At 31.1% G+C, this 14,261-nt stretch overlaps 1 protein-coding gene across 4 annotated transcripts; it reads left to right on the plus strand.

Moving 5' to 3' along the window:
* Positions 1-6,527: 6,527 nt before the first annotated feature.
* Positions 6,528-9,843, plus strand: LOC149530481 (bidirectional sugar transporter SWEET1-like). 4 transcript variants are annotated; one of them, XM_089810200.1, is made up of 8 exons: positions 6,528-6,823; positions 6,962-7,116; positions 7,254-7,588; positions 7,736-7,772; positions 8,293-8,509; positions 8,643-8,801; positions 8,918-9,037; positions 9,345-9,843. In XM_089810200.1, exons 3-8 carry the CDS (start codon positions 7,555-7,557, stop codon positions 9,537-9,539), a joined length of 762 nt encoding a protein of 253 aa, XP_089666326.1. In that variant the 5' UTR covers positions 6,528-6,823; positions 6,962-7,116; positions 7,254-7,554; the 3' UTR covers positions 9,540-9,843. The 4 variants fall into 4 exon arrangements, with proteins under 4 accessions (XP_089666326.1, XP_089666325.1, XP_089666324.1 ...); XM_089810199.1 differs by having other exon boundaries at positions 7,009-7,116; XM_089810198.1 differs by having other exon boundaries at positions 6,528-7,116.
* The last annotated feature ends 4,418 nt before the right edge of the window (positions 9,844-14,261 follow it).

The raw sequence follows: 14,261 nt of genomic DNA on the forward strand, positions 1-14,261 counted from the left end.
GATGCAACAAACACGTGGAAACATATCTATCATCTACATAAACCCAGTGAGGATATTGTTGAAATCAAGGACAATGACAACAGTGATGATGATATTAAAGATATTCCAGGGGATCTGCACTCAATGATGATAAATGTTGAGGAAGAATTCAAGGAAGAAATGGAGGAAGAAGACAAGGAAGATGAGGAAGAAGAAGCTGATCAAGCTAAGGAGGAAGATGATCCTGTAAAAATTGCAGCCAAAGTCATTGCATCTCTTCCTCACTCTCCACCTAAAGCAGCTACATCAACTGTGGAGATAGCCTCTACTAGTGAGATTGTGTGTACAATAGCTTCATCAATTGCTCAATCTTCACCTGTCTCCTCTCAGCTCCGAGCACCATCTATGCAAGTGTCTACCACTTCATTAACCATGCTGTAGCCATCTTCATTGATCGACGCATCATCAGCTACAACAGTAAGTTCATCAGGCATATCAACTTCCACTACAGAGTGTTCAGTAAGTGTACCCACTAGTACTTCAATTTTGACAACTTCATCTGCTCCAATTTTTGCATCTGTTAGTTCTCCCATTCCAACTTGTACATCAATCTCGGGAGGAACATCAATTTTTGATACTCTTAGCACTTCTCTCAATTTTCCTCTAGCTAGTCCTATTCCAGTTTTGTCAGCCAGTCTAGCCTCATTAACTATTATTTCAGTCTCACAGGGAAAAGGTGAAGACACTGCAGGAAGAGCAAAAAGATACATGATTTCCAGCAAGGCAGTAGATGAGGAAATAGACTTGGATAAGGACATTATCATTTCTAAGATAGATCTGGATAATGCATCAATTGATGAAATGAGAATGGTCAGTCAGCTATTAGATCAGAAGGCAAGGCAAAAACAATTGAGGCATGAGAGAGACCAGGAATATAGTATTATTGAAAGTGCTAAGAATATTCTAATAGAGGCTATAGGTGTTGAAGTAGATTCTACTCAACACATTTTGAATCAGTTAGAAGAGGTTGTATATAAATTCAATGAGGATACCTCCGGCCAAGAAAAATTGATTGAAAACGCAGAGAAAAAATTTGACAATAAGGTGCTTGAGCACATTGCTCAGCATATTGCATTAAAACAGGTAGAACTGTCCACAATTTTGAGTAATTTTGAACATTCTTTTAATAATGTAACTTCACTTTTTGGAAAAATTTGTGATGTTACCGAGTATACTAAGGAAATCAAAGAAAAGTTGAATAAAATTGATGAGGATATGAAGGTCAGTGCACAAATGTTGCAGCTTGACCATAGTTCAAGTTCATCCCATCATCTCAAAATAAGATTTTTGTCAGAGAAACAGGCAGAATTGTTGAGAGAGGAAGCAAGGATCAGGTGTACTCTGATTGACATCCAAAATATGATCCTTCCTATCATGGACACAATGCAGAAGCATATTGCCCATTCCAAAACATTGATTCATGACAAAAACTTCTCAATTGCAGATCATATGATTGAACTTTCTACAGAAGTTCAAATAGCACTCTCCACCAGCAAACTTTTGCAAGAAAATTGGGATAAGACATTGGCTCTTATTCTCAAGGTACATTCTAAGTTTATCTCTCATTTTGGACTCTCTGTGTAAATACATATTGTTTAATTTGGCATTATTGTCAAAAAGGGGGAGATAGCACACTCCAAGAGATAAATCATTATGTAATGACTTGTAAATACTGTGCATATTGTATGGGGGAGATACATGTAAGAAAGATATGTGTAATAAGACTTGCAAAGATCAACTTTGAAAATTCAGAATGGTATGTTTATTTTTGCACATAATTGTTTTTGTCACTAATGCCAAAGGGGGAGATTGTTAGCATAAAGTTATTTGCCATTAGTGACAACACTCATCATACAGTTCTAACCGAGTAATACAGTTCAAACCGAGTAATACAGTGCAGACCGAATGATGGCAACACAGTTCAAACCGAGCACTGGAGACACAGTTCAAACCGAGCACTAAAGACACAGTTCTAATCGAGCATCAAAGACACAGTTTCTGAGTGAAGTAGCACCTAGTGTCAACCGAGTAAAGTTGCACTTAGTGTTGACGGAGTGAGGAAGCACTCAGTGATAACTAAGCTCAAAATGTTATCGAAGAAGTTAGTTTCTACCGAGTGACAATATATCTACCGAGTCGCCAATGGTTACTGAGTTCCAAGCAACGTTGTATGACTAGTATGAACCGAGCCCCTACCTCTATCGAGTGCATGACGATGCCGAGTAACGTAGTGGATGCCGCGTATCAGAAGGTCATCAAGTCTATCTAAAGAACTTGAGTTTATTTTACCATTTGGCCGACTCAGTTATATTTTTTTTACTTGTGTTTGGCCGACCTTGCATGAATAATTATTGGAATGGTATATATATGTAATGTATTATAGACATTCAAGTGACATAGATATTCAAGAAGACATACAAGATATCTGGAATAATGATAGTGTGAATTCATCAGCAGAAAAGAATACTCAGCAAGGTCTACCAGGAGTAGAAATGATTTCATCAATCATAGAAGGTGATCTATAATAAAGAACTCAGTCAAATTATAAGTTGATCTGTTGGTTCATCCTAACAGGTGAATCATTTTTTTGTAAATCCTTTAACAGGGTAGACTTAACTGTCTTTATTCAAATCTCCTAACAGAGTGCATACTTATAAAGTATGCTTGTAAATCCTCTAACAAGGTGGATCTAGCAATCCTCTGTGCTCCTAACAGGGAAGATCACCAGAAGTGATCATTGTAAGCCTTAACCGGCCAACTTCATACTGCAGTAACAAAGCTTTGTGGGTATCATCCCCACCCCAGTTTTACTTTCTATTTTTGGAAGGTTTCTGGGTCACCAAATCTCTGTGCATATATGGTTTTAATATTTAACAATTTTTATGCAGCAGGATAAATAAGTAAATGTTGTGTATGGTTGACTTAAAAAGTTTTGTTGTTACTAATTCACCCCTCCCCTCTCAGTAACCTATTATATCTTGAATATTTCCAACACATATAACAAATCATTTAGTTATCATTATAATGTACAATTATGTTATAATCTAATTTAGTAGACTCTAATTCTTTCAACCAATTAAAATATAGAATATTTCTATATAATTAAGTTGATAGGCTTATATGTGGGAGCTTTGCTCTTGATTTTTGTAAATTTTTGCCGAAAAATTATCAACCCTTCTTGTTTTTTTTAATGTTTTTCTGATATGTTTGCTCATAATAAAACTTACTATTTTGTTTTCCACTTTTTAAATGTCACACTATACTATTTATTTGTATTTTTGTTTCCAGTTTCTTTTTTCCTCCTAGTTTCATGGATTTTAATTAGCTTTTATTTATAAAAAAAATACATTGTTTCCTTCAAAAATTTGTGCTTTCACCAAGAGTTAGGTTTGACATTTGTTGTAAGTATTTTACAAATTTTTCTTAATTTAACTTTTACCATGGAAATTTAAGAGACAAATAAATATTGCAAACACATAAATTATTTTCATGGGAATTATTTTAGAATATTTGAAAAATGTAAATAATATTTTGATATGGGAACCTATATATTTATTCTCATTATTATTTTGATTAGTTTCTAAGGTGAACAATCTAAATGAATAAATTGAGGAGATAAGAAATATTTCTTTTCATAAGTTAAAATTTATTATAAATAAAATTTCTATCTAAATTAAAATATATTAATATGCTTATTTTTCTTCTATTATACAAAATTTTAACAAAAAATTACATCCATATTTATTTCTAAAAAAAGTAATAAAATTTATTACCAAAACTTTAGTGGAACATAAAATTAAAAAAATTTAAATATATAAAAAATACTTATTAATTATACTATTTTTCCTAATCTTATTTTTCATTTCTAATATATTTACTAAATCTCTAATTCTGATAAAAATAAATTTAAAAATATAAATATAGTAAGCAAATGAACATTTTCTTCTTAGATGATTGAAAATTCAACTCTTAAATTACAATCAACATATCTGTATAATTTATATTATGTTCTATTTGAAGGGTGTTCTATTTGAAAACATGTATCACAATGTTATAACTAGCAATCACATACTTTTGTACATGCAATGAGTATGCTAACAGGAGATGCGATTTAAGAGAAAAATGTAGAATGAACATTAAATAATGTAAATATAAGTTTTTTAAAAATGAATATACAAAAATAAAAAAGTTGAATATTAAAACATAGATATAAAATTTACACTATTTAGGAAATTTGAATATTGCTTAAGAAACATGTTCAATAATTTCAATATTTTATAATTAAATTCAATTTATCAAATATGAAAAAAAAAATCATTAAAAAAAACCCATCAAAAAAATTATTACGAAAAATTAATAAGAGAAATACAAAAAAATTAATATAAAAAAATAGCCACATCTCTGATAAATATTCTATTGACTAAATAAATTATAGAAACTTAAAAAAAAAAAATTTAAAGAAAAAATTAAGCTATATAAAAAATAATAATTTAAAGTAATTTAAAAAATAAAACCTAAATCAATTTAAAAAATTAAAAGTTTAATAAATAGAGATCACAACATAATCTAATGTGAACAAATTAGATTATTAATAATTTTTAATTTAAATAACATAAAATTTACTAAAATCTTTTAAGTAGAGAAATAAATATTATTTATATAAATTAAGTTTATCAAATATGAAAAAAAATCATTTATAAAAACCCATCAAAAACTCTTATGGAAAATTAATAAGAAAAATACAAAAAAATAATATGTCTAATAAATATTCTATTGACTAAATAAATTATAGAAATGAAAAAATAATATTTAAAGAAAAAATTGAATTAAAATAATTTAAAAACTAAAATCTAAATCGATCTTAAAAATCAAAAGTTAACTAAATAGATCATACGATGAGCGAGATCACAACTAATAAATAGAAAAAAAAAAAAACAATAGTTAAAAGTGGAGATAACAACTAATAAATATCAAAACAAGAGTTGAAAGTGGAGGGAGATAAAAAAATGGTTGGTAAATAATTAACGAGAAGAATTTTCAATTTCTTGGCCAAAATCTTGCAAATTTCCTGTTAAAAATTTAATTTCTGGAACAAAGTTCCCACAAATAGCCTATTGGCTAAATAACATAATCATTTGAGATCCAAGTTCAAGAATAGTGCAAAAATATAAAAAAATAATTTTGATAGGGAACATATACAATCATTCACATTATTATTTTAATTATTTTTAAAAGTAAACAATATAAATGAATTAATTGATGAGGTAAGGAAATTAAAATTTAATATAAATTAAATTTTCATCTAAAATAAATTATACATGATATGCATATATTATTTTTCTTCTGCTATAAAAAAATTTAACAACACATTTTGTACGTATTTATTTACTAAAAAATTAAGAGAACTTATTACCAAACTTTAGTAGAACTCTAATAGAACATAAGGTTGGATAAATAATTGATTATAAACAAAATATTTAAATAAATAAAAACCACTTTTTTTTATCTCTAATATATTTCCTAAACCTCTAATTCTAATAAAAATATATATTTTAAAATGCATATAATAAGCAATATACAATAAATGAAAGTTTTCTTCTTAGATGATCCAATTTAATTCTTAAATTACAACGACCACATTTATATAAGCTATATTGAATCTACCTTAGTTTTTAAAATGTTAATAATTTTATTACTATTTAGTTAAACATTTATGCGAAAAAATAAAATAAAATATTATTCCTAATAGAAAATAGGTATTAATAACAAATCATAAATTGTTTAACTTATTAATAGTCTATTTATTATTTAACAATTTTTAGGGTGTGACATGTATATATTTCTATTATTGTTGCATGTACACAAACATGCAACTGCTAGTAATTAAAAAATTAGCATGTAGTATTTAACAAATATAATATTATATAAAAATATCAAATATAATGAATTCTAATTGATACAGTAGAATTCATTTAATAGTCTATTAACATGAAACAATAGTATTTAGCCTATGACAAATACTAATAAACTCCTCCATACACCGACATATCTCATTCATACACAGTGTGAACTCGCCAATCTACGAAGTTAACAAGCCAATCAGCTCTGTTAACTCACAAAGCATAAAATTAAAAATTAAAATAACAATTCATCATCACATTAACTCTATGATCATCTGATCAATTTCATTTAAAAAATATATAAAATCTATGCATATTTAGCACATCATCTAGAACTGTTTAAACATCACACACTAAGCTTAATTCGTACATCAAAAATGTAAAACAGTCAAAGTTTATCTAACAGATATCTAGGAATGGACAATGAAATCCATAAGTTCTATGCATGCATCCTTCGCAACCCACACATCGTCTTGAAGAAATCCATACTACGCTCAATCACAGGGTTGCATGAAATTGATAATCCCGAATCAAATGGTATTTCATTGGAGTTTATATGGTTGAAACTAATCGATAGGCTTTACTTCTTGGTGAATTTGTGCGGGATCGAGAATGGATTTTTGCAGGTAACGTGCCAAGCCCGATCGCACATGAAGGCTTCGAGGCTAACAAGTGGCCAGAGCTCTTCAATGCATTTGCAGTAACGAGCACCACTTTCATTTAAGACACTTGGAAGCATTCGGTCAGAACATTTGTTTTCTCTTCCATATTTTATCTGCAACACCACCGTTAAAGATTCCAGTTTTGGAACTATCAAGACTAACAATTTCTCAGATTTCGTCAGAGCAGATTTTCCTCGTCATATCCACTCCATCTAAGTATAGGTAAGAATGTTTGGGCATGAATTGAAAATCTAAGCCCACATTGAAATTTTGTGCGACATTTGGGCAAAAATTCAGACCTTTATGATTACTCCTCAATCTCTACAATCTCAATCAAATTGTGTAAAACTTTAAAACCAGTTGTTTGCTGAGAAGGGGGTTTATTGCTGACATTTCGAGGGTGGCAGAGGTTCATTAAAAGACTACCTCTTGTTGGGAAGCGGGATACAGAGAAGATTGAATGTAGCAATCGCGGGGAGTCGAACACGAGACGTGGTGGATTTCTGCTTTGACAGGTGTGTATGCAATGCATTAGTAGGTGGATTGCCCGCATATAATGGTATGAGTAGATGCTTTCATCTTCATTGTAGATTTGAGAGGTCACAAAACCATTTACTTCTTGTTGTTTACTCCGAGGAGGTCTGATCTGCAGGTAGTGAATGGATAAGGTCAAAAGTAATTAAAGCTTGAAGCTTCTTTCGTGTACGCAATCATTTGCCACACACCACCAGTGCTGCTCCCTATATTACTCCCTCCTTTGCTCCCACAAATCTATTACAAATTATAACGATTCATAGATGCCCACGCTAGTTTCACTTTTGCATTGTCTATGACTCTATGAATCATGACTAGATAACACTTAAATTGGTCTTTTTTGGTTTTTTATCCTCTTTTTAGTGCTGTCTGCTAAATTTGCCTGCTATTCAGTGAGGCCACAGTTTGAAGGGACCAGCATGGAGGTTCTACATTTTGTGTTTGGTATATTTGGTAAGTGGTATATTCGATATGATTGCAATCTATTCTATTTTACATTCTTGCGCTCTCATTCTTATGATAGATCATAGAGTATGGTCAACCTAGATTTTATTTATAGAAGTTATTGAATATATGTGATCTTCTTGATCCAATGAACAGGAAATGTGACTGCTCTGTTCCTGTTTCTGGCACCCATGTAAGTAAAATTCCTTTCATTTACAAGTGGTTCATTTCCTTTCTAAAATTATTTAGTTCCATGCCTGAATTTGTCCAAGGTAGGACTCTGCAGTAGCATTTCTGGATAATTTCATGTGTCAATCTGAATCATAAGTGAAATTTAGCAATGTAGTCCACAGAGTTTACATTTAACATGGTCTTGGGGATATCTCATATTTCAGATTATCCCAATGATGTTTGTGTTTCTTGTTATGATCCTTGCTTCGTTATGTTCATCGTCACACAAACTTTGTAATGAAAAGTTAGAGATATAATTCTATTGTCTAATGATAGATGCTAAAATGTCAAATGCACATTAGTAGTTCGATAGTTTAAACATCATACGCAAAGCATTGTTACTAGACTAAAAGTGTTAAATAATTAAAGTCAACTTAATTTTTTCACGTACTTGATTATTAATTGTTTCTTTAGTGTGTGATGTTTAAGAATCGCCATTTTTCTTTAGTGTGTGATTTTAATCGCCATTTTGGTGTGAGCAGAAAAACATTCTTGAGAATTATCAAAGCCAAATCAACCGAAGAGTTCTCTGGTGTGCCCTACGTTCTTACAGTGATGAACTGTCTTCTTTCTGCATGGTATGGGCTTCCCTTTGTATCATCTCACAACCTTCTTGTGAGCACCATTAATGGCACAGGGGCGGCCATCGAGATCGTTTATGTCCTATTGTTTCTTGTTTATGCTGAAAAGAAGACTAAGGTATGTAATAACAATATATTATAACCATTCCTTCCTTCATGTATGTAGTAACAATATATCATAACCATCCCTTCCTCCAATAATGCTGGATTTGGCTTTTGTGACCTGAAGTTTACATGAACTAATTGTACAGGCCAAAATCTTTGTTATCTTCATGGCGGTCATTGTGACCTTCTCAACAATAGCACTGGTTTCTGTATTAGCATTTAAAGGGCATACTAGAGATGTTTTTTGTGGGGTTGCTGCCACCGTGTTTTCTATTTGCATGTATGCATCTCCCTTATCTATTATGGTAAGATATATGCATAACTATTAATATCTTGTCTTGAATTATTCCCTTTTTTTCAACAACTGTTTCAAAACCTAGTATCGTTGATTATTTATTGAACCGGCATATCTTAATTGCAGAGACAAGTAGTGAAGACAAAGAGTGTGGAATACATGCCATTCCTTCTTTCTCTCTTTGTTTTTCTTTGTGGGACATCATGGTTCATCTATGGCCTCCTAGGCCATGACCCATTTGTTGCTGTGAGTTTTCAATTTATGAAATTTTACGATTGTCAAATTTTCCCCTCTGAAATCTCTGAAATCGCAATTCTGTGATTTTTTTGATTCTAGATTTGATTTTTTTGATTCTAGATTTGATTGTGTATTTTTTTGGTATCAATATTTTTTATCACACAGATGATGGATCACTATGTGATGGATGCATAGAATGTGATCCAAAACATTGATGCCAAAAAAACATACACCAAATCTAAAAATAAAAAAAATTTAGAAATGAATTGTGGAAAATCTGATATTGTTAATGATGCCCTTTTGTTTGTTTGAACAGATTCCAAATGGGTTTGGATGTGGTCTTGGAGCCCTGCAACTGATTATATATGCCGTGTATAAAGACTGGGGAGGTAAAAAATCTTGTGATCAAATTGATTCCATGGAAATGGGATATGCCAATGACAACGTCAAAGCAGTGAAGGCCAATGTTAACACCAAAGCTGCCCATGTTGAAGGCAATACACATTCATAATCACACAATCTTCATTTGAATGTAATAACAATCTCTCTTGTGACTGATAATAAAAAAAATCAAAGAGCAGCACAAGTTAAAGAGAGCATAACATGGATGCAATAATGGCTATGATTTTGTTTGCTGTATCTGGCCCTATAGTTCAACAACTTTGTGTGCTGTGATCTTTGCAGACAATTGAACTGGGCTAGAAGCTTCTTGTGCATTTGGTTTGTTTCAAGTAGTCCAAAGATGTCTTTTTTGTAAGAACCCGTCTGGATAAACCAGACTTTTTGCTCTCTGAAATCTTTATCATGTTAGCATTTATGGGTTTTGCAGTAACGTGTTCTTCTCTGCTAAAACATAGTTCTAGGTGGCAACAATGTTATATCCCTAGTCGAAGCGATCCTTTAAAAGGATAAAATATTAACTAACTAAGATTAGAGATAAAATGAAAGGGAAGATTATAGCAAGATACCACGACAATGGAAGAGAGAGATTTGAGGGTGATAAAATATCCTACAAGGTAGCACAAGAGTTGATTCCTTTAAATTTATGAACTTAATCCTCTATGTAGTTGCCATTCCAAGTTGATTGTGAGATGTGTGGGTGGAAGTTTAACCAAGGAAAATTGGAAAAGAGACTACAAGATTACAGTCTAAATAATAAAAAATTGTTGTTTTCTCAAAAAAAGATCTCTAAAAAAATGTCAATAGTGCCAAGAGAGTAAGGTTTGGAAAAATAGAATGTTGGAAAGGCATCTTAAAATTTTGAGTTGATAAAAAATGGCCTTTTATTTGTTTGTACTCAAATAAGATCTCGAGAAAATGATATGAATATTTAGTCAAACGTGACTACAAAAATTTCTGTTATTTAAATAACAAGAGTCATTTTCTATCGCTGTAGCCTTTACAAAATTGTGTAATGAAGAAATTATGCATTGCTTTTCTATATAGTAATTATAACTTCAATATTTAAGCAGATATAAATCTTCATATTAACACTTTGAGAAAGCTTTATAAGTCATATTACCTTATATCAATTAATAACTCAAACGATTTTACATGTATTTGTAGCTTTGAACTAGAGATTACGATATGTAAAATATCATAATGAAGACAGTATATTACATACCTTTTAGAGTTTTAGAAATAAATTGGTATTCTAAGTCAATATTAAACTCAGCCTTATCATTGTGATTCTAGTTTCAAAAGCATTATAACTATTTATTATTGTAAAGATTAGAAACTTGTTAGTTAGGTACTTGAGAAAGGCAATGAATATGGCAATAGTTATAATTATGATTGAGTGGGATTTATCTAGAGCTAATACACTAAATAAATGAATGTTATATGTCCTTTTCACGTGGATATGTAATTTTAATACGTACTCAAAGTAATTCTTAAGAGAATTTGTGTGAAGGGAATATTTTTAAAATACTTGTTAGAAAATTGTAAAATAGTGTAATGATTTATTGTTATTTTTGCATGAGCCTATTAATAAGTATTCCTTTTTTTTAGTTTATTAGACAAAACGTAGATTGAATGACATAATTGTAAAGGTTTTGCTCCATAAAATGTGTTACACATGTATGACCCAAGTATCAAAAATTCTTGGTTGAAGGCTTGGTTCCATCAAGATTAGAGCATATTGTGGTAGATAAGGAGGTTGAAAGGTCTCTCTCTCAAGTCCACATCGTACCAAAGAACATGGCGTGTTAGTGTGACTGGTTAGGTTAGCTTATAGCCAATGATATTCCTAATTCATGTAGTCTAAAAAAAAGTATCAAAATTCTAATACTAGTGCAATTGAATATTCTTCATATTCGATTATGCATAATGATTGGTTTTGGACATGTCATTATTATTGAAACCATTAAAAGTATTGGAACACTTCAATAAAGATGGACAGTTTGGTGTTGGAAACTACAATTGGAACAATTGTTATGTTGTCATTGATGTCAAACCTTATTGGTGAGACATTTTTCTATATGATTTGAGTGTCATATCTATTTGATTGATGAAAAGGATATGAGAAGTTGGTCATAAAAAAAAATTCTAGAAGAAAGGTTGAGTTATGAAAAGGAAACTACAAATGGACACTTGATTAGTTGGACTTTGACAAGATAAAGTGATTGTTTAAATCATGTTACAAGTGGAGAAGACAATTACACTAAAGCCTTGATGGAGAGATCAAAGACAGACCAAATGCACAGACTTGATTGAGCAATAGAGAAAAAGGTTAAGGAACTTGAAGTATATGCTAAGTGATGCTAGTATTGACCGAGCCACAGTAAGTGTCGAGAAGAAATAGTGTTGACTGAGCATCAATATTGACCAAGTGACAATATATATGCTGAGCAATGAAATTTAGTAGTGACCAAGTAACTCAATGGTGATCGAGTGTTAGAACATAGTGTTAGCTGAGAAACAACATTTTAATAGTTTATGAGAAATCATAATTTTCAGTCGATAGAGTTGATTTCTTGGAATATGGAAAGCGTGTTGAAGATAAGGATGAATGACCTAGAACATTTAAATCAAGGGAAACCATAATTATGTGTTTCTATGGAGGATTCATGAAGAAGTTTCTAGAAAAAGAAGAGGATGAACAAGAAGGTTGATAGATTCATTGTATGTGTTGAATCTAATCATAACACTAAGATCTATGGTGATGTTTAAGTGAAAAAATATTAGAACTACCTATTTAAGGAGGTACAATGACTAACTATAAAAACAAGGTTAAAGGTTGGAGCAATCCCTCATACTACAAACTAACAAACTTAAGTGGAAGGCTGAGAAGAATTGAGAAGAGGAGAAGTGTGATTTCTTTAAGGGTTACCAAGTGAATTAGAGACTAAGATGACAATCAAGTAGCTTGTGAGTCAAAATGAGATCTAAATTTGCAAAGTGAGTTGTAATTGACAAATCAAAAACCTATTGTTACTTTCTAACCATTATACCAATATTTCAAATCCTTTAATCAAGGTTGACCTAAGAGTCATATGTAAATTTGTTAAACAAGGTGGCATTCTAATGGAATGTTCTAAAACCCTCTATGAAGGCCACTCCTAACAAGGTCACATTTAGCAATGTGTTTTGTAGCATTTAATAGGGTTGGCTCCTAATAGAGCTCACTTTAGAAGAGTAAAAAATTGGTGACATGTTATTGGTAGTTTTTTCCAAATTGGATTTCCATGTTAAATCATAGTGTCAAACTTGTGTGGATATTATATGTGATGATTTATTGTTATTGTTTGCATTCTGCAAGTCTGTTATATTTAGGTGAGTGGACAACTAGTTGATATTACTAAAAGTTGATTGTAGAGACCAAGCTATTAAATGATAAGATTTGAAGTTGTTTAAGTTTTTTTTTGTTCAATTGGTAAATCTAGACCTTGGATAATTAATTCACCACCCCCCCCCCCAGTTATTCTAAAATTTCTACTTATAGAGAGAATTTTGAAAGTACTTAAAGCTATAGATCATGATGTGCAAAAAGGAGGTACCAAATTTGAACAAAGAGAATTTTTCTACATGGCAAAGATTGATGAGGCTACATCTAGTTGGAATTGGGGAAGGTGCAATACATTTTTGGTACGACACATATGTGAAGATAAAAACAATCCCTCTAACTGCCCAACAACTAAAGGAGAAGAAATAACACAATCAAGCAATGGTAGAGATTGCTTCAGCCCCAAACTACGTTGAATTTCATGACATAAAAGATTGTAAGAATGCAAAGGAAATGTGGGATAAACTAAAGATCATATATGGAGGATATCATAATGTCATGAGAGCCAAATCATAAATCTTGAGAGGAAAGTTTGATGAAATGAAAATGAAAAAAAGGTAAGAATATAGTTTAGTACTATGAAAGAATAAAAAAGGTTGTCAATGCTATTAGAGGTGCTAATGGAAAGATTAAGGATGAAACAATAATAAGAAAGGTATTGAGAATATTACTTCCTATTTATGCTATTAGGGTTTCTGTAATACAAGAATTGAGATGTACTCTAGGTAATGACCTAACCTTAGAAAGTGTAATTGGTAGGCTTACTACTTTTTGAGATGTCAATTTTTTATAAGTACACTCCTACTACTATTGAATCTATTTTTAAATCACAATTAGTTCTTATCAAGAAAGGAAAGGGGAAACATGTGAAAAGTGGCAGTGACACTTTTGATGATAAACTCGATGAACTTTAAGCAGTGATGGCTAGAAGACTTTCAAGAGGCAAAGGAAAATACAAAGGTAAACTATCTATAATCTATTTTTCATGCAACAAAATTGGTCATATTGTTGCAAGATGCCCTAATAGAGAAGAGAAGGATGAAAGAAAGGAAGCCAAGTACAAAGGGAGAAGAGATGACCAAGACAACAATATAAGCAAGGACTACAAAGATAAAGTTAAGATATCTTGTTATATAGTGTAAGAAGAAACTAATACTAAATCTAGAAGTAATGATGAAGAAGTAGTATATATTTCTATAAAAGAAGATTTTGATGAAGATGAGAAAATTTCATTAATTTCATATGTGAACAAAAGTGATAAAGGGATAATTGATATTGGTTGTTCAAATGACATGATTGGTTATAGACGTAAATCTAAGAATATTGGACCATAAAAAGGTAGTTGTGTTAAATTTGCTAATGATGTACCATGTCTTGTGAAAGGTAAAGGATCAATACAACTAACAAATAAGATCAAATGTGAAAATGTGTATTGGGTTGAAGGATTTA

Source organism: Cupressus sempervirens, chromosome 11, assembly GCF_028749045.1.
Source record: "Cupressus sempervirens isolate cs-2001-9-10 chromosome 11, ASM2874904v1, whole genome shotgun sequence".
NCBI lineage: Eukaryota > Viridiplantae > Streptophyta > Pinopsida > Cupressales > Cupressaceae > Cupressus > Cupressus sempervirens.